The sequence below is a fragment of the Spodoptera frugiperda genome, chromosome 4 (assembly GCF_023101765.2).
Source record: "Spodoptera frugiperda isolate SF20-4 chromosome 4, AGI-APGP_CSIRO_Sfru_2.0, whole genome shotgun sequence".
Classification (NCBI taxonomy): Eukaryota; Metazoa; Arthropoda; class Insecta; order Lepidoptera; family Noctuidae; genus Spodoptera; species Spodoptera frugiperda.
The window spans coordinates 6,229,458-6,245,907 of record NC_064215.1 but is presented as its reverse complement, the minus strand read 5'-3'; the positions used below and the strand labels follow the sequence as shown (position 1 = coordinate 6,245,907).

The window sequence follows — 16,450 nt, the reverse complement described above, 5'->3', positions numbered from 1 at the left end:
ATAATTTGACGGTTCACGAAACTGGACCATAGACTATACTTATTATACACTACAGATACACTTTTAGAAATACACTAGAGTTGCACTATATAGTATTGTAAGGGAACGTCGTCGGTTTGACGTTTGTCGAACTGTCAAATTCAATTGACAGGATAAGACGAGCGTCACTTCCGCCCACTTCCGCTCCAGACCGCACCGCGACCGGTGCATGATATCGCTTTTGAATCATATCTCTTTATTGTTATCCTTTGTAGCCAGAAATTGGTAATATCAAGCATTGTATTTGTGTTAGTAATATTAAAACTATTTAGTAAGTTGTAGAGGTGGTTTCATTCTCCTTACATCAGAAGTGGGATTCCTACCTATTGCATATCCACGTGCAGTCTTTAATTATCAATTTCTGGCTTCTTGATTCGTGGCGTAACTAGTGACGGATTACTGTGTAATTGCGTGTAACAATGGGCAAACGTGATCGTTCACGCAGTGGATCTCACATATCCCGTGGAGATCCGTGTTCGAGGAGTCGACACTCAAAACGGCGTCGGCATCGTAACCGTCTCGCGCGCAGCCCGCGAACTCTGAGTAATTCAGTGCTACGTAACTCCTTTCATACAATTCTTAATTCTTATGAGGCTAAACGCGTCAGAGGATAGATCTTCGTTAGGTACGTCGTCTAATATCGAAGTACCACCATCAAATTGTGATTCGACAGAAAAAGTCGTTGAGGCAATTCATTCTTTAAAATATGGCGGAACACGTGATTTTTACGTCTCAAATTCGACCCGAATATACACAACGTTGATGCCTGGTTTGATGAGGTAGACCGAGCTCAAATTCTTAATAAGTGGAATGATGCTGAATGTTTGTCACGTATCGGTCACTGTCTTAAAGGCGACACGAAATCTTGGTTAGACGAGTGGGTTACCTACTACGGATCGGTCCTGGAGTAACTTCAAACAAGATTTTAAATCATTGAATCATTGTGTGCGAGATTGACGTAGCGAACATGTTATACGAGGTCATGAGTACCAATTCTGATAGTTTTGTTACGTATGCTGAGTACGTAAGACGATCATTATTACGATTACAAATTGTTAAAGGTTTAAGTGACGAACTAATTAGCGCGATCGTTATACGTGGGGTCAATGACCCTAACTTAAAAGCTGCAGCTACAAATAAAAATCTGAAACCGTGTTAGTTAACTATTTTTCTACTTTTGTAAAACCAGTCGGGAGTAAAAATGGAGGTCGTGAAATCGAGACTGTTCACTCTAAAGAGGCTGTAAAATCACATTACTTATTACAGACCTGCTCAAAATCCTACACTTAAATGTTAGCCTAAAGATGAACCTATTATCTTTGAAACTGATTTAAATACGAAGGCACATACTGATGCTAGTAGTTATGGTTACGGTACTTAAAATCGTTCATAATTATAATTGTCACATCGGTGCATATAAAACTATTGGATTGATCCCAAATCACTTAAGGAACCATGTCTTAATGCCTTTGTGATAAAGTATATGGCATATTGTTTAGCTTGCATGGCTAGTAAGTGGATTCTTTAAGCACCATTACAACCCATTACTTCATGGCAAAAGCCAGAAGTTGCTTTCATACCTAAATTAAGTTGCTTCATACCGATGTCCTGGGTCCTCTACTGGAATATTAGCTATGAGCATGTTCTTGTTCTGGTTGATGCTTTTTGTAATTGCTGTCTTATTTACCTACTGTACAGACAGTATTCTTATGAGCTACAGAAAGCATTTATAAATGCTATCTCCTTGTATTGCACTCTGCATCTTATAGATGCTGATTGTGGTTGCATGTTAGAATCAGCAAACTTTGTAAAATGGGGTAATGATTTAGGATGCTCCATTCACTACATAACTCTTGAGATGTATCATGCCAATGGTCTAGTGGAGCGGTGTTTGTACTCTTTTCAATATGTTAAGGGTTGAGACCTATAACAGGAAGAATAAGTGGTCTGAAGAGCTGTGGCATTTGCAAAATGTCACCAATCAGGAAACTACAGCGTCTCCACTCAACTTTTTGATTGGCATTGGAGTGTGACACAGTATGCTGAGCACCTCATGTTTTCCAAAAGGAAGACCTTGCTATTGTCATAACCAGATCCTGGAATGCACGGACCTTATAGGGTCACAAGAATCTTGAAGAATGACCGAAATGAGTTGAAACTTGTTGCTGTGGCTTTTGGAAAGGTAACTTTGCTGTGTTGCAGTTCATAGTGCCCTGGAATGGCAAATGGACTCCTTTGGGTGTGCTGCTTTCTTTGCATGTGAGTACTTGCTGAATGGCTAACCATAGCTAGTTTTGTTGAATAACTAGGCCTTGTGTTATGTCTAGTCTTGCTTAAAACCTAGACCTTGTGTTGTGTCTGGTTTTGTTGAATTACTAGACTTTATGTGTTATGTCTAGTTGGATAACTAGACATTGTGTGCCATGTTTAACCTTGCTTGAAGTCTAGACCTTGTGTATTATGTCTAGTTGGATAACTAGACACATTGTGTGCCATGTTTAACCTTGCTTGAAGTCTAGACATTGTGTATTATGTCTCAAGTGCTCAAAAGAGCCCCTGAAAGTGGTTAATAACACTTGTGTTGGGGTTGTCTCGCTCCTCCCCAGTTTTGATACAGTATCGAGACATTAAAAAAAAAAAATAAAATCATAATTACTACAAATTACATGCATAACTATATAACATTACAATCAATAGTTATTATAATAATCAATTTAGAATAAAAAAAAAAACAAGATATACAAATTTAAAATCAACATTACAAATAATCAAATTAAAAATTCAAATTAAATAATAAAGAATTATACAATTGAAATAAATTAAATCAATAATAAAGAAAAAAATAAGCTCATAAGCAATCAAAGATATCATAAAAATAGGTCAGATGTCTAGTTGGATAACTAGCCCTTGTGTGTTTATGTCTAGTTGGATAACTAGCCCTTATGTATTATGTCTAGTTGGATAACTAACCTTTGTGTATTATGTCTAGTTGGATGTCTAGACCTTATGTGTTATGTCTTGTTGTATATCTCGCACTTGTGTATTATGTCTTGTTAAATAACTTGACTTTGTGTGTTATGTCTTGTTGAATAACTTGACCTTGTGTATTATGTCTTGTTAAATAACTTTGTGTGTTATGTCTTGTTGAATAACTTGACCTTGTGTATTATGTCTTGTTAAATAACTTGACTTTGTGTGTTATGCCTTGTTGAATAACTTGACCCTGTGTATTTTGCCTTGTTGAATAACTTGACCTTGTGTATTATGCCTTGCTAAATAATTTGACTTTGTGTATTATGCCTTGTTGAATAACTTGACCTTGTGTGTTGTCTTGTTGAATAATTTGACCTTGTGTGTTATGTCTAGCCTTGCTTGCGACCTAGACCTTATGTTGCTTTGTATATGACTAATTATTATTGCAATAGATCATTTATTATCTCAACAGGACTGGAAATCTTGATATTTCTTTTCAACAGGACTGGAAATCTTAATATTTCTTTTCAACAGGACTGGAAATCTTTATATTTCTTTTCAACAGGACTGGAAATCTTAATATTCCTTTTCAACAGGACTGGAAATCTTAATATTTCTTTTCAACAGGACTGGAAATCTTAATATTCCTTTTCAACAGGACTGGAAATCTTAATATTTCTTTTCAACAGGACTGGAAATCTTAATATTTCTTTTCAACAATAGCTTGGGATGTGTTTTTATTCGTGCAGATCCTTCCGATGACAGAGGTGCTGAGCACTCCAGTCTTCGACGGTGAAGAAGTTGGTGCAACAACGCCTGTCGAGGACGCCAGTGTGTCAGGAGAGGCCGTGTAAGGGAACGTCGTCGGTTTGACGTTTGTCGAACTGTCAAATTCAATTGACAGGATAAGACGAGCGTCACTTCCGCCCACTTCCGCTCCAGACCGCACCGCGACCGGTGCATGATATCGCTTTTGAATCGTATCTCTTTATTGTTATCCTTTGTAGCCAGAAATTGGTAATATCAAGCATTGTATTTGTGTTAGTAATATTAAAACTATTTAGTAAGTTGTAGAGGTGGTTTCATTCTCCTTACAGTATAGACATAGTAGAATGAGTAAATACCCATACTGTACTAAATTCTTTTACTTTAGTATTGTTCTGTTCTACTGTACACGTTCTGTATAGTTACAGCTGGGTTGGCTGGCCAGTGAAAGCTAACTCCAGATGGCGGCAGGATAGATATATGGTAAATGTATAAAATCATAAGGCAAATACAAATGAAATTAAAATATTTAATCGGTTGGCTTCTGGCGCACCACGACACATGGGTTGTGGTCGGCATTATTAATAGTCCATTGAAATGTTATATTGAGTTTTACATTTGTTAAAGGATATTTTTGAGATAGATAGTTATGTTTGGGGGTTCAATAGAAGCTTAACCTCAAGTTTGTGGGGTCGCTACCTATCTAATGACCAGCTTATTATGGTCTCATCTGTATAATATTTCCGTTAACAGTCAGTTTATACTGGTTTTGTTACTAATTAATGAAAGAGAATACAGATAAGGAATTACATTTACGAGATTTACAAGGACACCGCCCAAACCTGTAAAATTCTTTGTAGATGCGGTTTGTTGCTCTTTTAAACGGGAATATCTTTGGATCAATAACTTAGCATTAGTGTTCCAATTGGCGGAGGAGATCTAACAGACGAACTCAAAAATGTGATGATTCTTTATTTGGAAAGTTCATAATTTCTTTTTTGGTTAATATTTCGCTCATTCTACCTATTCGCTCTTCTATTCGTTAGACAATATAATAATATTATAATGTTATAGATCAAGTAGCCACATAGTTTCAGATTGGAATTATATGACAAAATCTTTAATTTTAGTCTCCTCAATGTCCTAACAATGATGTTTCAAAAATGTAATTACCACTTAAAGTGTTTGTGTTGATGTTCCACTCCTAGAAAAATATGATTTGATTATTTAAATATCAGAAAAAAGGAAGAAATTAAACTTGTACTTAATGATGACGAGAAGGATAGCTGTATGTAAACAGGTTTTTTTTAAGTTATATTCTAAGAAATTATTTCGACATAATCTCTAACTGTATGTAAATTAAATTTTCCCGACCACTTATATCTCTCAACCAAAACTGGCGAATTTTCTTATGGGATATGATAAACTACAAATTTATAGCAGTTTAGTACAACACAGCGCGTCATTCTATTTGTTCAAAATTCCATTCAAGTATTTCCATAATGTACATAGGTGTTAGAAAATACAATATTTAGTTACAATTATGGACCCTGTCGGGCACAGCAAAAATACAAATATTCGTAGGAGAGAAGAAGGGCGTTTAGTATTAATTTAATATCGTCTTATAGTTTACGCAACGAAAATATCCTATGTTATACGGCGATCAATGCTATCTAGCACCACTTTAAACTCATTAGTTACCTAGTAAAATCCTACCGGAAATCCTTCGAATTTGGTAGAATATACAATTTCCAACTGGTAATACTATTTTGGCCCAGGTTCCGTTTCCGGTCGGCGGCCATTATCGAGTTGTTCGTTCGCCGGGTCTGAGAAAGGTCGCTAGTGAATGAATAAAAAATAAAAATTTCAAATTCTCTCTAAACGAGAGGTCAGTATCTTGTGTAAATTATATTTAGGTTGCTAATTTCATATTTGTTGTATTTTACTTAAAATCTGTGAATATCATCACCTTGTTCCAGATACCCACTCAAGCGATCACCACCTCATAAGATCAGAGTTAGAATCCAAAAGCAGCATCATGCAGTACAACGGATTCCACAACCAGCACCCGATGTAAGTATTAGCCTTACTATTACAGCTAAACCCCTATTTAAAAAATTCGCACATTATTGATCGGCTGTACCCATACCTATCATGGGCGGCCATTTTGTGAAGTGCATTCATTCTGCTCAGCTGATAATGAACGCAACCCACATGAAAAATCAATAGTCTCGTTTTCCAGAAATATCGACTATTCTTCTAGATTTTACCTTATTTGAATGTTAAAATGTATTTTTAGCAAACGCTTTCATCTGATTGACAAACTTATGTATTCTCATTTCTCATACGTTGAGTACTTAGAGCTAGTCAATTTCGCGTTGTTCACGAGGCGTTGTGTCGAAATAAATTCTTATGACGTGATTGTGAACCTAATACATTTATTTCGTCAAAGACTGAAATATATTTGAATAAAATCTTAAAATCAACATTCTTATTGGTACCTTTATGACCGTGTATTGGATTGGAATATTATTTCAAGGCCGAACTATATAAGTAGGTATAATTTCACTCTACCTGTGTACGTAATGTTAGTCTACCTACTTATCAAAGAAATAATTAGATATCCAAATGGATCTGGTTGAGTTAGCAAACTACCATTATTCAACATTTTATCAATAAACAAATAAACAACACAATCTTATTGGAAATACAATGTTTGATGAACACAGGTACATTCTCATTGTATTGTTTGGACTTAGAAAATATAATTATGATGTGTACTTTCACTTAGCAGGTAGATAGGAGGGGGTGGGATGGATAGGTTTATAGTATTTTTACTAAAGCTATGTAGAACTATTATTTTGTTATTTTTGTTTGATTTTAAATTTAATAAATGTGGTACCGGGATCTTGCATATTTAGGCACTTCGTCGGTTAGACTACACATTATGGATCACAACACTACTATTTTATTTCTAATTTTATTAAACAAACAACAATAATAAATTACCATCACTTTATAGAATCCAGAGGTACTTTAGTACTACCCATTCCCTCTTATGTAACAGGCACTTGGAAGTGGGTGTGTCCTATTGTACACTGACACTGTTTCATTCTACATGCAAAATTTTATTCTTCTGTCCAACAATAAAATAAAGCTTCTTGCTACTAATATAATATCAAGGATATTATTCAATTCAATTCAATATCAAATATATTGTGAATGTTTGAATGTTTGAATTGTATGTTACCCAATGAATGTTCAAATACTGGCTGAACCTGAAATATTACTGTATGCAAATTTGATAATCCTGCTTGTAGGTAATATAATAATATAATATAGGTATAATAAATAAATAATTAAACCATTATAAAATCAGGATAACTTAGTAACACCAGACCCAAAAAAGTGTATCTTGAATTAATAGTTAAAAGGAAGGAGACAGCTCCTTCTTTTTGGATGCAAGTACCACTGGTCTAATACGTCATATCATAAATTAATATTGTGGTCAAATACAGAAATAGAGGGTGTGGTCAATAAGTTTTGACTTAATTTTTCAAATGTCAATGTGTAACATTTACTATTGGCTATTGAATTTAAGAACCTTGAGTAACCTTTGTGAAATATCTGAAACAATAATATATTGATCAGATTATTGTCACAAATATTGATCAACCAGTTGTTATACTTATAGCACAACTGCAACTTAAATCTTTGAACTGCTTAACAGGAGTGATTATAATTCAATTTTAAATAGATTCATTGGTATACATATACATGGTATATGTGTTAAGAACCATTTCTGGTGTTGATTTCACTAATTGAGATGGAAATTAACTTAGGTTCTTAAAACACATATTTAATAACTTTCAGTTTCAGGCCTCGACCAGACCGGAATGAACAATTCGGTAAAGTACCGTTTTTTAATGGAATGGATTTTGGAGGGCCTAAAAATTTTGGACCTAGGAACATGGGAAACAAACCCAATTTTCGGCCCAGAAATGACTTTAATGGAATGAGAAATGAATACCACAAAAATGAAAATGGTGGCAACCAAGGTGATTTTGGCGGTCCAAAAGACTTTAACAAGATGAAGAACAATTATAACAACCAACCTTTAAAGAAAAATGATTATGATGCCGATAAAGCTGCAGGTGGAAATATGCAGTTTTATGCCAATGGAAAAAATGATTTTGGAGGACCAAAACAAGGTTTTCCCAAAAATAACTTTGGCCCTAAAAATTTCAACAATCAAAATGGTCAGCAAAGCTTTGGACCTAAGAAGGTTTTCAATCCCAACAACATGAATCAACAAATGGGTGATTTCAACAAGCAAAGGGGCAAGAAAACTAAGCACCCTGGAGACAGCTTGGTGAAACCTATGTGGGATTTATCACAACTTGAGCCAATTCAGAAGGATTTCTATAAGCCTCATGCCAATGTAGAAGGTCGTTCAGATGATGATGTTCAAAAGTTCCGCGTTTCTAAGGAAATCACTGTTAGTGGTAACAACATTCCACGCCCTAATCAAATTTTTGATGAAGGTAACTTCCCCGATCATATATTGAACACAATCAAGGAACAAGGCTGGGCTGAACCCACTGGTATACAAGCTCAAGGTTGGCCAATTGCTTTGTCTGGCCGTGATATGGTCGGCATTGCTTCAACTGGATCTGGTAAAACACTTGCATACATGCTACCTGCTGCTGTTCATATTGTGCATCAACAACGTATTCAGCGCGGTGATGGCCCTATTGCTCTTATTCTTGCCCCTACCAGGGAATTAGCTCAGCAAATTCAATCTGTTGCTCAAAGTTACAGTGCACAGGGTTGCATTAGAAACACATGCTTATTTGGAGGATCGCCAAAGGGGCCCCAAGCTAGAGATTTGGAAAGAGGAGTTGAAATAGTAATTGCTACACCTGGCCGATTGATCGATTTCTTGGAACGTGGTACAACTAACTTGCGTCGATGCACTTATTTAGTTCTGGATGAAGCCGACAGAATGCTCGACATGGGTTTTGAACCGCAAATTCGTAAAATTATTGAGCAGATTCGTCCAGATCGTCAAGTCTTGATGTGGTCAGCTACATGGCCCAAAGAAATACAAGCTCTTGCTGAAGATTTCCTTAACGATTATGTCAAAGTAAACATTGGTTCATTGAATCTGTCTGCTAACAATAATATCAAGCAAATAATTGAAGTTTGTGAAGAGCATGAAAAAGAAATGAAATTGACCAACTTGCTAAAAGAGATTTCTCAAGAAAGAGAAAACAAAGTCATTGTTTTTGTTGAAACTAAGAAGAAGGTATAGTTTCTTTTTATTTTTCATATTACATATTTTATTAACATTCATGAGAAGACTTTTTGCTAAGTACATAATATCATTGCAGGTGGACGATATTGCCCGTGCTGTACGTCGCAAGGGACATAATGCTCTGGCAATACATGGGGATAAATCTCAAATAGAGCGTGATGCAGTATTGACCGAATTCAGAAATGGTGCAACTAGTATACTCATTGCCACAGATGTTGCAGCACGTGGTCTTGATGTTGAGGATGTTAAATTTGTCATCAACTTTGACTACCCGAATTCTTCAGAAGATTATATTCACAGGATTGGTAAGCCATTTCATTTCATCCCTCCACTAATTTATTCTGAGTCTAGTGATATTATTTTCATCGTAATTTTTTACTAACATTGAAATTCGATCATTACTCACCAAACAAAATTGTTCAATAAATTTCAGGTCGCACTGGGCGTTGCCAACAATCTGGTACAGCATACACTTACTTCACTCCTGGAGATGCCCGTCAAGCTCGCGGTTTACTTGCAGTATTGCGTGAAACTGGCCAGAACCCGCCACCTAAATTGAGCGAAATGGCTCGCAGTAACAATAATAACTCTGGTGAGTTAGCATACAAAAACTGATTATTGCATTAGAACAAATGGAAACATTTGAACATTTGTTTATTAAATCATTCATTTAATAAGGGTTAAAGATAATTTCTTTATTTTCGAATATTTATCATCAGGTCGCAATCGCTGGCAACAACGTAAAGAGAACAACAGTGGTGCGAGTTCGCCTCGCCAACAGCAGAATAACCAGTGGAGCAACAAGATGGCTAATACAAACCCAGAAGATAACCAGAATTCCTACCAAAACCGTGGTGGCAACCCACAAGCTCCTCGATTCTCAAACCAAAACCAAGGCAATCAAGGCTACAGACAGAATAACTACCAACAAAAACAAGTTCCCTTCCCAAGCCCTAATGTATTTGAATCTATGGGCAACTACCAAGGTGGTTACAATAATGGCTACCAGAATGGATACAATGGCCAAAACGGATATGGTCAACAACGCCCATATAACAGTGAGTATTAAATTAATATATTTATTTTCTATATTGTTGTATTAAAGATACTTTTCTTTTTATCAATCATTTCCAAGATTAATTGAATATGTTAATAAATTTTAAGCAGACATGCGCAATGGCGGACAACAGTACCGCAATAACAACGCTGGTAACAAGACCAATGGCACAGGCTCGTCGTATGGATCGCCGCCTCCCCACTTTGCTACACCACAGCACTACCCCCAGATGCATCCTCATCATCAGGAGATGCTAGGTATGCAATGATTCACTAACTGTTTAATTCGGATAATTTTAGTTTTTTTTTATAACTCTTATAAATTGTGAAGAAATTTAGCTTTATTTAATGTTAAGATTTTTATACAACAGGTGGCAAATTTTACGGTGGAGGCGTTGGAGGTGGCGGACCTTGCGGTTATCAAGCTGCAGTGGGTGTAAGCGGACCTTACGCGCACCTGCCTCCGGGCCCATTGCTCTATGCAGCTCCAGTGCAGCAGTAATTGATTTTTGACGACACACCGCCTCTTATAAGCTCTACCTAAAAACTACCGGATTTAAGTCGTACGCCAGTTTAAGGCGATAATAGCATTATCGACATAATAGTTACATTGATGTTCAATATAGATTTCCCATAAAGCTCTCTTGTTGTCCTAGTTCTGGTACTTGAGCTATATATGTGTCAATAATCTTAATATCTTAGCGGGGTGTTGATTCTTTGATGTCAATAATATTTTAATTTCATCTTTTTTAGATCTGAATGAAGGCTTACAAAATTATTTTAACTTCTATGTGTGGACAATATTATACATCCTTACCATATACAAGTTAATAATTGCATTGTCGACTAGATTACCTTAGAGCATATAAAATTTGTCTTAACAGCAACAAAAACTATTTGTGAATTCTCTTTCAGATCCATTTGAATTAAAGTTAATAAATGTGTGTTAGGTTTATAAGATTATTCTCTGTTGGTTGGATGAGCGACCTGATAAATAAACAACTGAAAACTTTCAGAAAATTATCAAAAACAGTAAATAGACAGTTGGGATGAATTAAACTTGTGACTTTTTAGAAGCACTTGTTACATTTTTGTGGAACATTACAGTACAGCAGTCGCTGATACACCAACAGAGAATTTATTTTTTCCAAAATATGATTGTGTAGTGGAACTTAATGAAAAAAAAAGGTGTTCCACATTAGATTTTAATCATTATAATATTTGTTAGAGTAGTTGGTGTGGGTACCCACTCGTGTAATCCCGGGTGCCTTTCGTTTTCTTTAAAGTGTCTGTATGATGTACGAAATGCACGAAACATATAGAAGATGTTTGAAAAATTAGGGGGAAGGTTTTTAAAATGCCAGAAAATTATCTGAAATATTTTGTATAAATTATTTTTACTATAAACGATTGAATCCAGTTGATATTGGGACAATTTAGTATTAGAAAATTAAATACTTAAAAACGCGTTATTAAATGCTTTTGATATACTTCATAGTAACAATCTGTATTGCCAGATAAAATTGTGAATATTTTTCTTATGTAAAGTGATGTCAATGACATTTCAGTCACTGATTTCAATGTTATTTTTTTATTAAAGATTAGATCTTTATAATCTTGAATATTATGCCTAGGGATACTAATTAGTCAGCGTCAATTTGATCTAAGACAAAGTTGGGCTTTGAATAAAAAACTCATTTTACCATTCACAAAAATGTAGAAGTGTGTAAATAACATGCATTTAACTTAGAAAGATAGTATTTTGTGCGTGATAAATAATCAACCACAATGTTTACTTTCATAGCCAAATAAGTGATTTGTTCTTATTTTTGATTATTTTTATCTCATCGTTTCAGATAAGTCGTCTAGTTACTTACTGGATTTCTTTGTACGTACACGGGTTCTAAAGACTATCAATAAGAAGGTCAATAGGTACAAATTATACTGAACGATTATCGTATGTATTGTTTAGACGCCCGTTACTGTCCAAAGATTTGGAAAAATCTGTGATATTTCATTACTATATAACCTGTCGTTGCGTTGGTCAATTGTAATGCATAAGAACACTTCCAAAAGTCTGGAATGTGTTTCCTAGACAAAAATATATATTTTTTGACTATTTGAACGAATTTCATGAGAATGTTTGTGACAACAAAGCTTGCAAGACGTTCACAAATATATAATAATTATAATAGGTGTAAGATTTAATAATTTATTGTTATTCAATTTAGTTTTCCGTTTACCTTTAGGTGACGAAAATGAACCAGTTCAATGGGACGTAAAAGTTATTATCTTTAGTAAGAACCCCCGTTTTTTAACGATACATCTCAGAGATACGATGTAATAGCAACGGGTCTAATAAACGGATATAAGGGGTGAACAACGTGTTTGTAAGATTCGCATTCGTGACGAGTTAAATGCGGACTTGCTTTGTTATTTGTGTACATTTTAAGAGGATGTATGTGCGTAATTTCGTCTCAAAGATGATAATTATCTTAATGCTAGCTGGCCTGGGAAGTCGTCGTTAGTTTATTATTATTTTTTTTTACTATTTATTAATCAGATTGTGTCTGAAGTAGGTCATTGGTGGCGGTAGGACGGCCATGCTAGTTATGCGTGCGTAAATTAGACTGGCCATCGTGTGTCGTGTCCGGAATGGTCGCGTATCGCAGGTAGCTCCTGTATTATGTACAAAGTACTACACCCACCTCTACTAAACAACTGTGATAATAACACTAAGTAGCGTAGCAGGCGATTTATATACTAGTTACGTCCAGAGAAGGGATGACATCATATCTGACATATTGTATTGTGATAATATTTATATCAAGGCGTGTGCTCACCGCGTTTTGACAAAATGTTTTCTCTAAACAAGACTGATTATTTCTTATTAATAAATATTTTATACATGTTCCACTTTGACTGAATGAATTAAGATGTCTGTATTTATATTGGTAGTATTTTCTTCTCTTGCTGTGTGTTTTCTCAAAAAATTGAGTATTCACTATGTTGGATATGTGTCACAATGCCTTTCTATGCGGTCACCGAATTGATATAAATTTGAATTGAAGTAAATTTGATGTTCATTTCGTTTTTGTTCATTGATTTCTAGTTTTCTTTATTGTGATGGAAAATGTTGTTGACAAATTATGTGGCAGCGGCAGTATAAGCACTAACTGTAGAGTATATTATTTGTTGTTAATTTGCAAAATTTTATTGATCCAACAGAGATATCTCGTAGGCAATCGTACTTTTATGCTTTACTATTTAAGGATTTAGTTTCGAAAATTGAGCGTTGGTGAAAAATATACATAGATTTTTAAGTATGTGGCAATGCAGATCTTCATAAATATTGATTATATTATCACGAGCGACATATTTATCCAATTTATAAAATATTATGGAGAGGTACTCCTTATATAAAACTGTCCCAAAGGGAAGTCTTCTGAATGTTTCTAAGAAGTGCATTTCTTCTATGTAATACAGTATTAAATTCAGAATAATAAATGTATGATTATTAAGTGTATTTTAATTTATTATTGCGACGAATGTTCCCTTTATAATTATGAACATATGTTCAAATTAAACATTTCTATCCCAAAATATGTATATAAAAACATGCTAAACAAACCAACATACTAGGTACTATAAATACTCCACCCACTTTTATAAACCGACTTTAAACGCAATGAAAAATATACCTGAAAAAAATGTTTTTTTTGATAGCCCGAAATATTGTGTTCCTCGCTTGTCTTTTTTACCAACCAGATATATTGGAGAAATAAAACATTTCTTGTATATTCTAAAAGTTTTGAGATTCGCTATATGACCGCATCCCCCGTGTTTGTAACTGAAGTATGAGTACAACCCAGATCAGCTCTAAAATTGCAGAATAATTACGAAAAAATAATGGTATAATAGGTACACATTTCAAGGTGGCCTAGCTTTCGAGATTCGTACCAATTGGGAGCTAGGGAGATCAGTGTCCCTAGCTCAAACTAGATTAGCCTGACTAACTCTGAAACTACTGAACTGGTCATCAAGCTTTAGCTTTAGGGCTTTAGGTTCTAAAGTTTAGCAACAGATCTACCGTAAAACAGGGTAAGTAGAAATATTCTTAATTGGAAAGGTGAATAGATGGTGACAATTTTTTTTTTATTCATCCCTCCAATTTTACTTTGTCATTACAATCCATGATGGTGGTGGTGTTAATATCAAGAATGCCGTCTTAAAAATCGCTTATTCCAAACTTAATCTCGGGTCCCGGACTAACAAGTATTTACTTCATAACTAAATCCCCATTAAATAATAGCTCGTACTATTTTATTAATAAGAGGATAACAGTTAGCGCTGCGGTACACATAGCGGCCTCTGTTGGGGAATAAGGACCTCTTCTCTGAAGTAAGTATTCTGAAATATATACTTATTCTCTTCTAGTTAATCCAAAATACCTAAGTATATTTGGATTCTCCCGGAGGGATATAGCGTGAGGTCAGTTGCGAAATATAATTCTCAACTGAATAAGTATTATTTATTTCACTTTTATCCTAAAAATGTGTTTTACATTTTTAGGATTTTTTTTACTAAATATCTAAGTACGTTATTTATTTTTTGATGATAAAAGTGGAGTGAATGTATTCAGGCTATTACTTTTCTTTGGGAATGTTGTTTGTTATCATTAGTAAAAATAATAACTACTGTCACGTACTAAGCTGTCTTTTTGTAATTAAATATCACCTATGGTATATTATGTCATACCCAAGTATCTATTTGGAACTGAGAAAAATACAATAGTAGAAATAAATGAAAAGTGTTTAGTAAAGTATTATTGTACAAGTACATACTAATGATACATTTTGGTACACCAATATTTATCATATACGTCAAAAATATCATCATTTAAATTAATAAGAAGACTAATAACAATAATATCCGTCCTTGTATGTACTGTGTAAGCGGAGTTAATATAAGCTCCATCTATCAATCATCACATAGAACGAAAAATATGCCATAATACCAATAATATTGCAGAGATTCAAACTTCAATTTGGAAGACAGCCGGAAATCATACATTTGATCTTCATATTGGTCACAAGATGGCGTAATGTCCAACTTCGTAATAGTCAGTCATGCTGGATTTTGGGTTGAATGGCTGATAGTAATAATTTTAAGTGGTTGTTTTTTTAGGAAATTTGTAACAAAACCTTTAAGAGTGTAATTGTGGTGTTCCGTGCATGTTTCTGACTTGACAGATTTAGTGAAAACAATTGATATCGCTGGACGTCGATTAATTTGGGTGATTGTGTTGAAAACTGTAACAAATATTATAATCGAGGTCAAAATTTTGCAATGGCTGAAATTGTAGTGGTAAGTTTAGTCATAGTGTTGCTATCTTTGCCCTGAAAGTTTGTATAAATGTACATTTAGAATGTTTTTACATTTGCATCAAATAGCTTTATTCAGCTTTTCTGGAAATTACTTCCAATGCTACATAACCCAACTTTTATCGTATGTAGATAGCTAGACTAGACGACCTTGAATCTAATCTTGTCAAGTCAATGTCGTTTGTTTATCAATAATTTCGTTCATTTTATTTGACGTTGGTATACTACCTCTGATTTAATTCAAAAATCTTCAAAACAAATTGTTATCCTGACACTGATATATTGGTAAGCACCTAAGACTAAAATTATTGTTTAATACATTCCTGTCTAAATATTATTTTTATTTTATTGCTTATTGAGGTGCCTATTTGTTTGATTATAATTATGTATATTTTTAATCAATTGACACCTTTGATAATGTGTAAGAAAACCTTACCTTAACCTCAAAACACAAACATGGCTAAAAATTAAAATCAGATAAGATTACAGGTTTATTTTAGGACACGTGACGTACCTACCTACGTGATATAAAGGCTATCTAGGTAATATGGTAGGCATAGACATGTAATATTAAAATTTTACTTGGACCTATATTACTTTTTTAATACACATTAGGTATGTATACTTCTTTATATCCTGGAAATAGATCACTTCCAATAGCTCCAACTGGCCGTATCTGATAGTCTTTGGTGGAGGTTTAAGTCCAGCAGTGGACGTTTTGGACTGATATGATGATACTGACCTGTACCAAATTACCAATTCTTGATATTTACCAAGACCTGTAAAAAAATCACGGCGCGCGGCATTCAGGGCATCAAGTAGGTACGTCTCTCAAATACCTCGGATCAAGAAATGACTAATAAGTTACCAATATTCTGATATGAAACCTTACTAGTTAGTGCATGTCGGCGTCTTT

The 16,450-nt window shown here is 34.6% G+C and overlaps 2 protein-coding genes and 1 long non-coding RNA gene across 11 annotated transcripts in view; all 3 read left to right on the top strand.

Annotated features, from left to right (window-relative positions):
* Positions 1–89: 89 nt before the first annotated feature.
* Positions 90–4,085, top strand: LOC118273871 (uncharacterized). The gene is made up of 2 exons (XR_004783439.2): positions 90–2,221; positions 3,762–4,085. It is a non-coding gene; the product is annotated as an uncharacterized LOC118273871 (long non-coding RNA).
* A 1,424-nt stretch (positions 4,086–5,509) lies between these two features.
* Positions 5,510–13,671, top strand: LOC118273842 (uncharacterized). Of its 8 annotated transcripts, none has more exons than XM_035591002.2 (8): positions 5,510–5,665; positions 5,757–5,850; positions 7,651–9,085; positions 9,171–9,399; positions 9,528–9,686; positions 9,814–10,152; positions 10,262–10,408; positions 10,507–13,671. In XM_035591002.2, the coding sequence occupies exons 2-8, from the start codon at positions 5,816–5,818 to the stop codon at positions 10,650–10,652; spliced, it is 2,490 nt and encodes an 829-aa protein (XP_035446895.1). In that variant the 5' UTR covers positions 5,510–5,665; positions 5,757–5,815; the 3' UTR covers positions 10,653–13,671. The 8 variants fall into 8 exon arrangements, with proteins under 8 accessions (XP_035446895.1, XP_035446894.1, XP_050549364.1 ...); XM_035591001.2 differs by having other exon boundaries at positions 10,259–10,408; XM_050693407.1 differs by having other exon boundaries at positions 5,511–5,665; positions 7,657–9,085; positions 10,522–13,671.
* A 1,606-nt stretch (positions 13,672–15,277) lies between these two features.
* Positions 15,278–16,450, top strand: part of LOC118272397 (3-phosphoinositide-dependent protein kinase 1) — a 55,133-nt gene continuing 53,960 nt past the window's right edge. Inside the window, exon 1 of one of the 2 annotated variants that reach the window (XM_035588880.2) lies at positions 15,278–15,517. The gene's annotated coding sequence lies outside the window, so the exon portion shown is untranslated. Of the gene's footprint in view, positions 15,518–15,760; positions 15,820–16,450 lie in introns of those variants that run through there. The other variant, XM_035588882.2, reaches the window with a different exon arrangement.

Bases quoted from the DNA above. Each gene is read 5' to 3' on its own strand.
- LOC118273842 (XM_035591001.2), top strand. From the start codon at position 5,816: ATGCAGTACAACGGATTCCACAACCAGCACCCGAT. The intron at 9,086-9,170 runs GTATAGTTTCTT...ATATCATTGCAG, and splicing joins TTGTTGAAACTAAGAAGAAG to GTGGACGATATTGCCCGTGC. The intron at 9,687-9,813 runs GTGAGTTAGCAT...ATTTATCATCAG, and splicing joins CAGTAACAATAATAACTCTG to GTCGCAATCGCTGGCAACAA.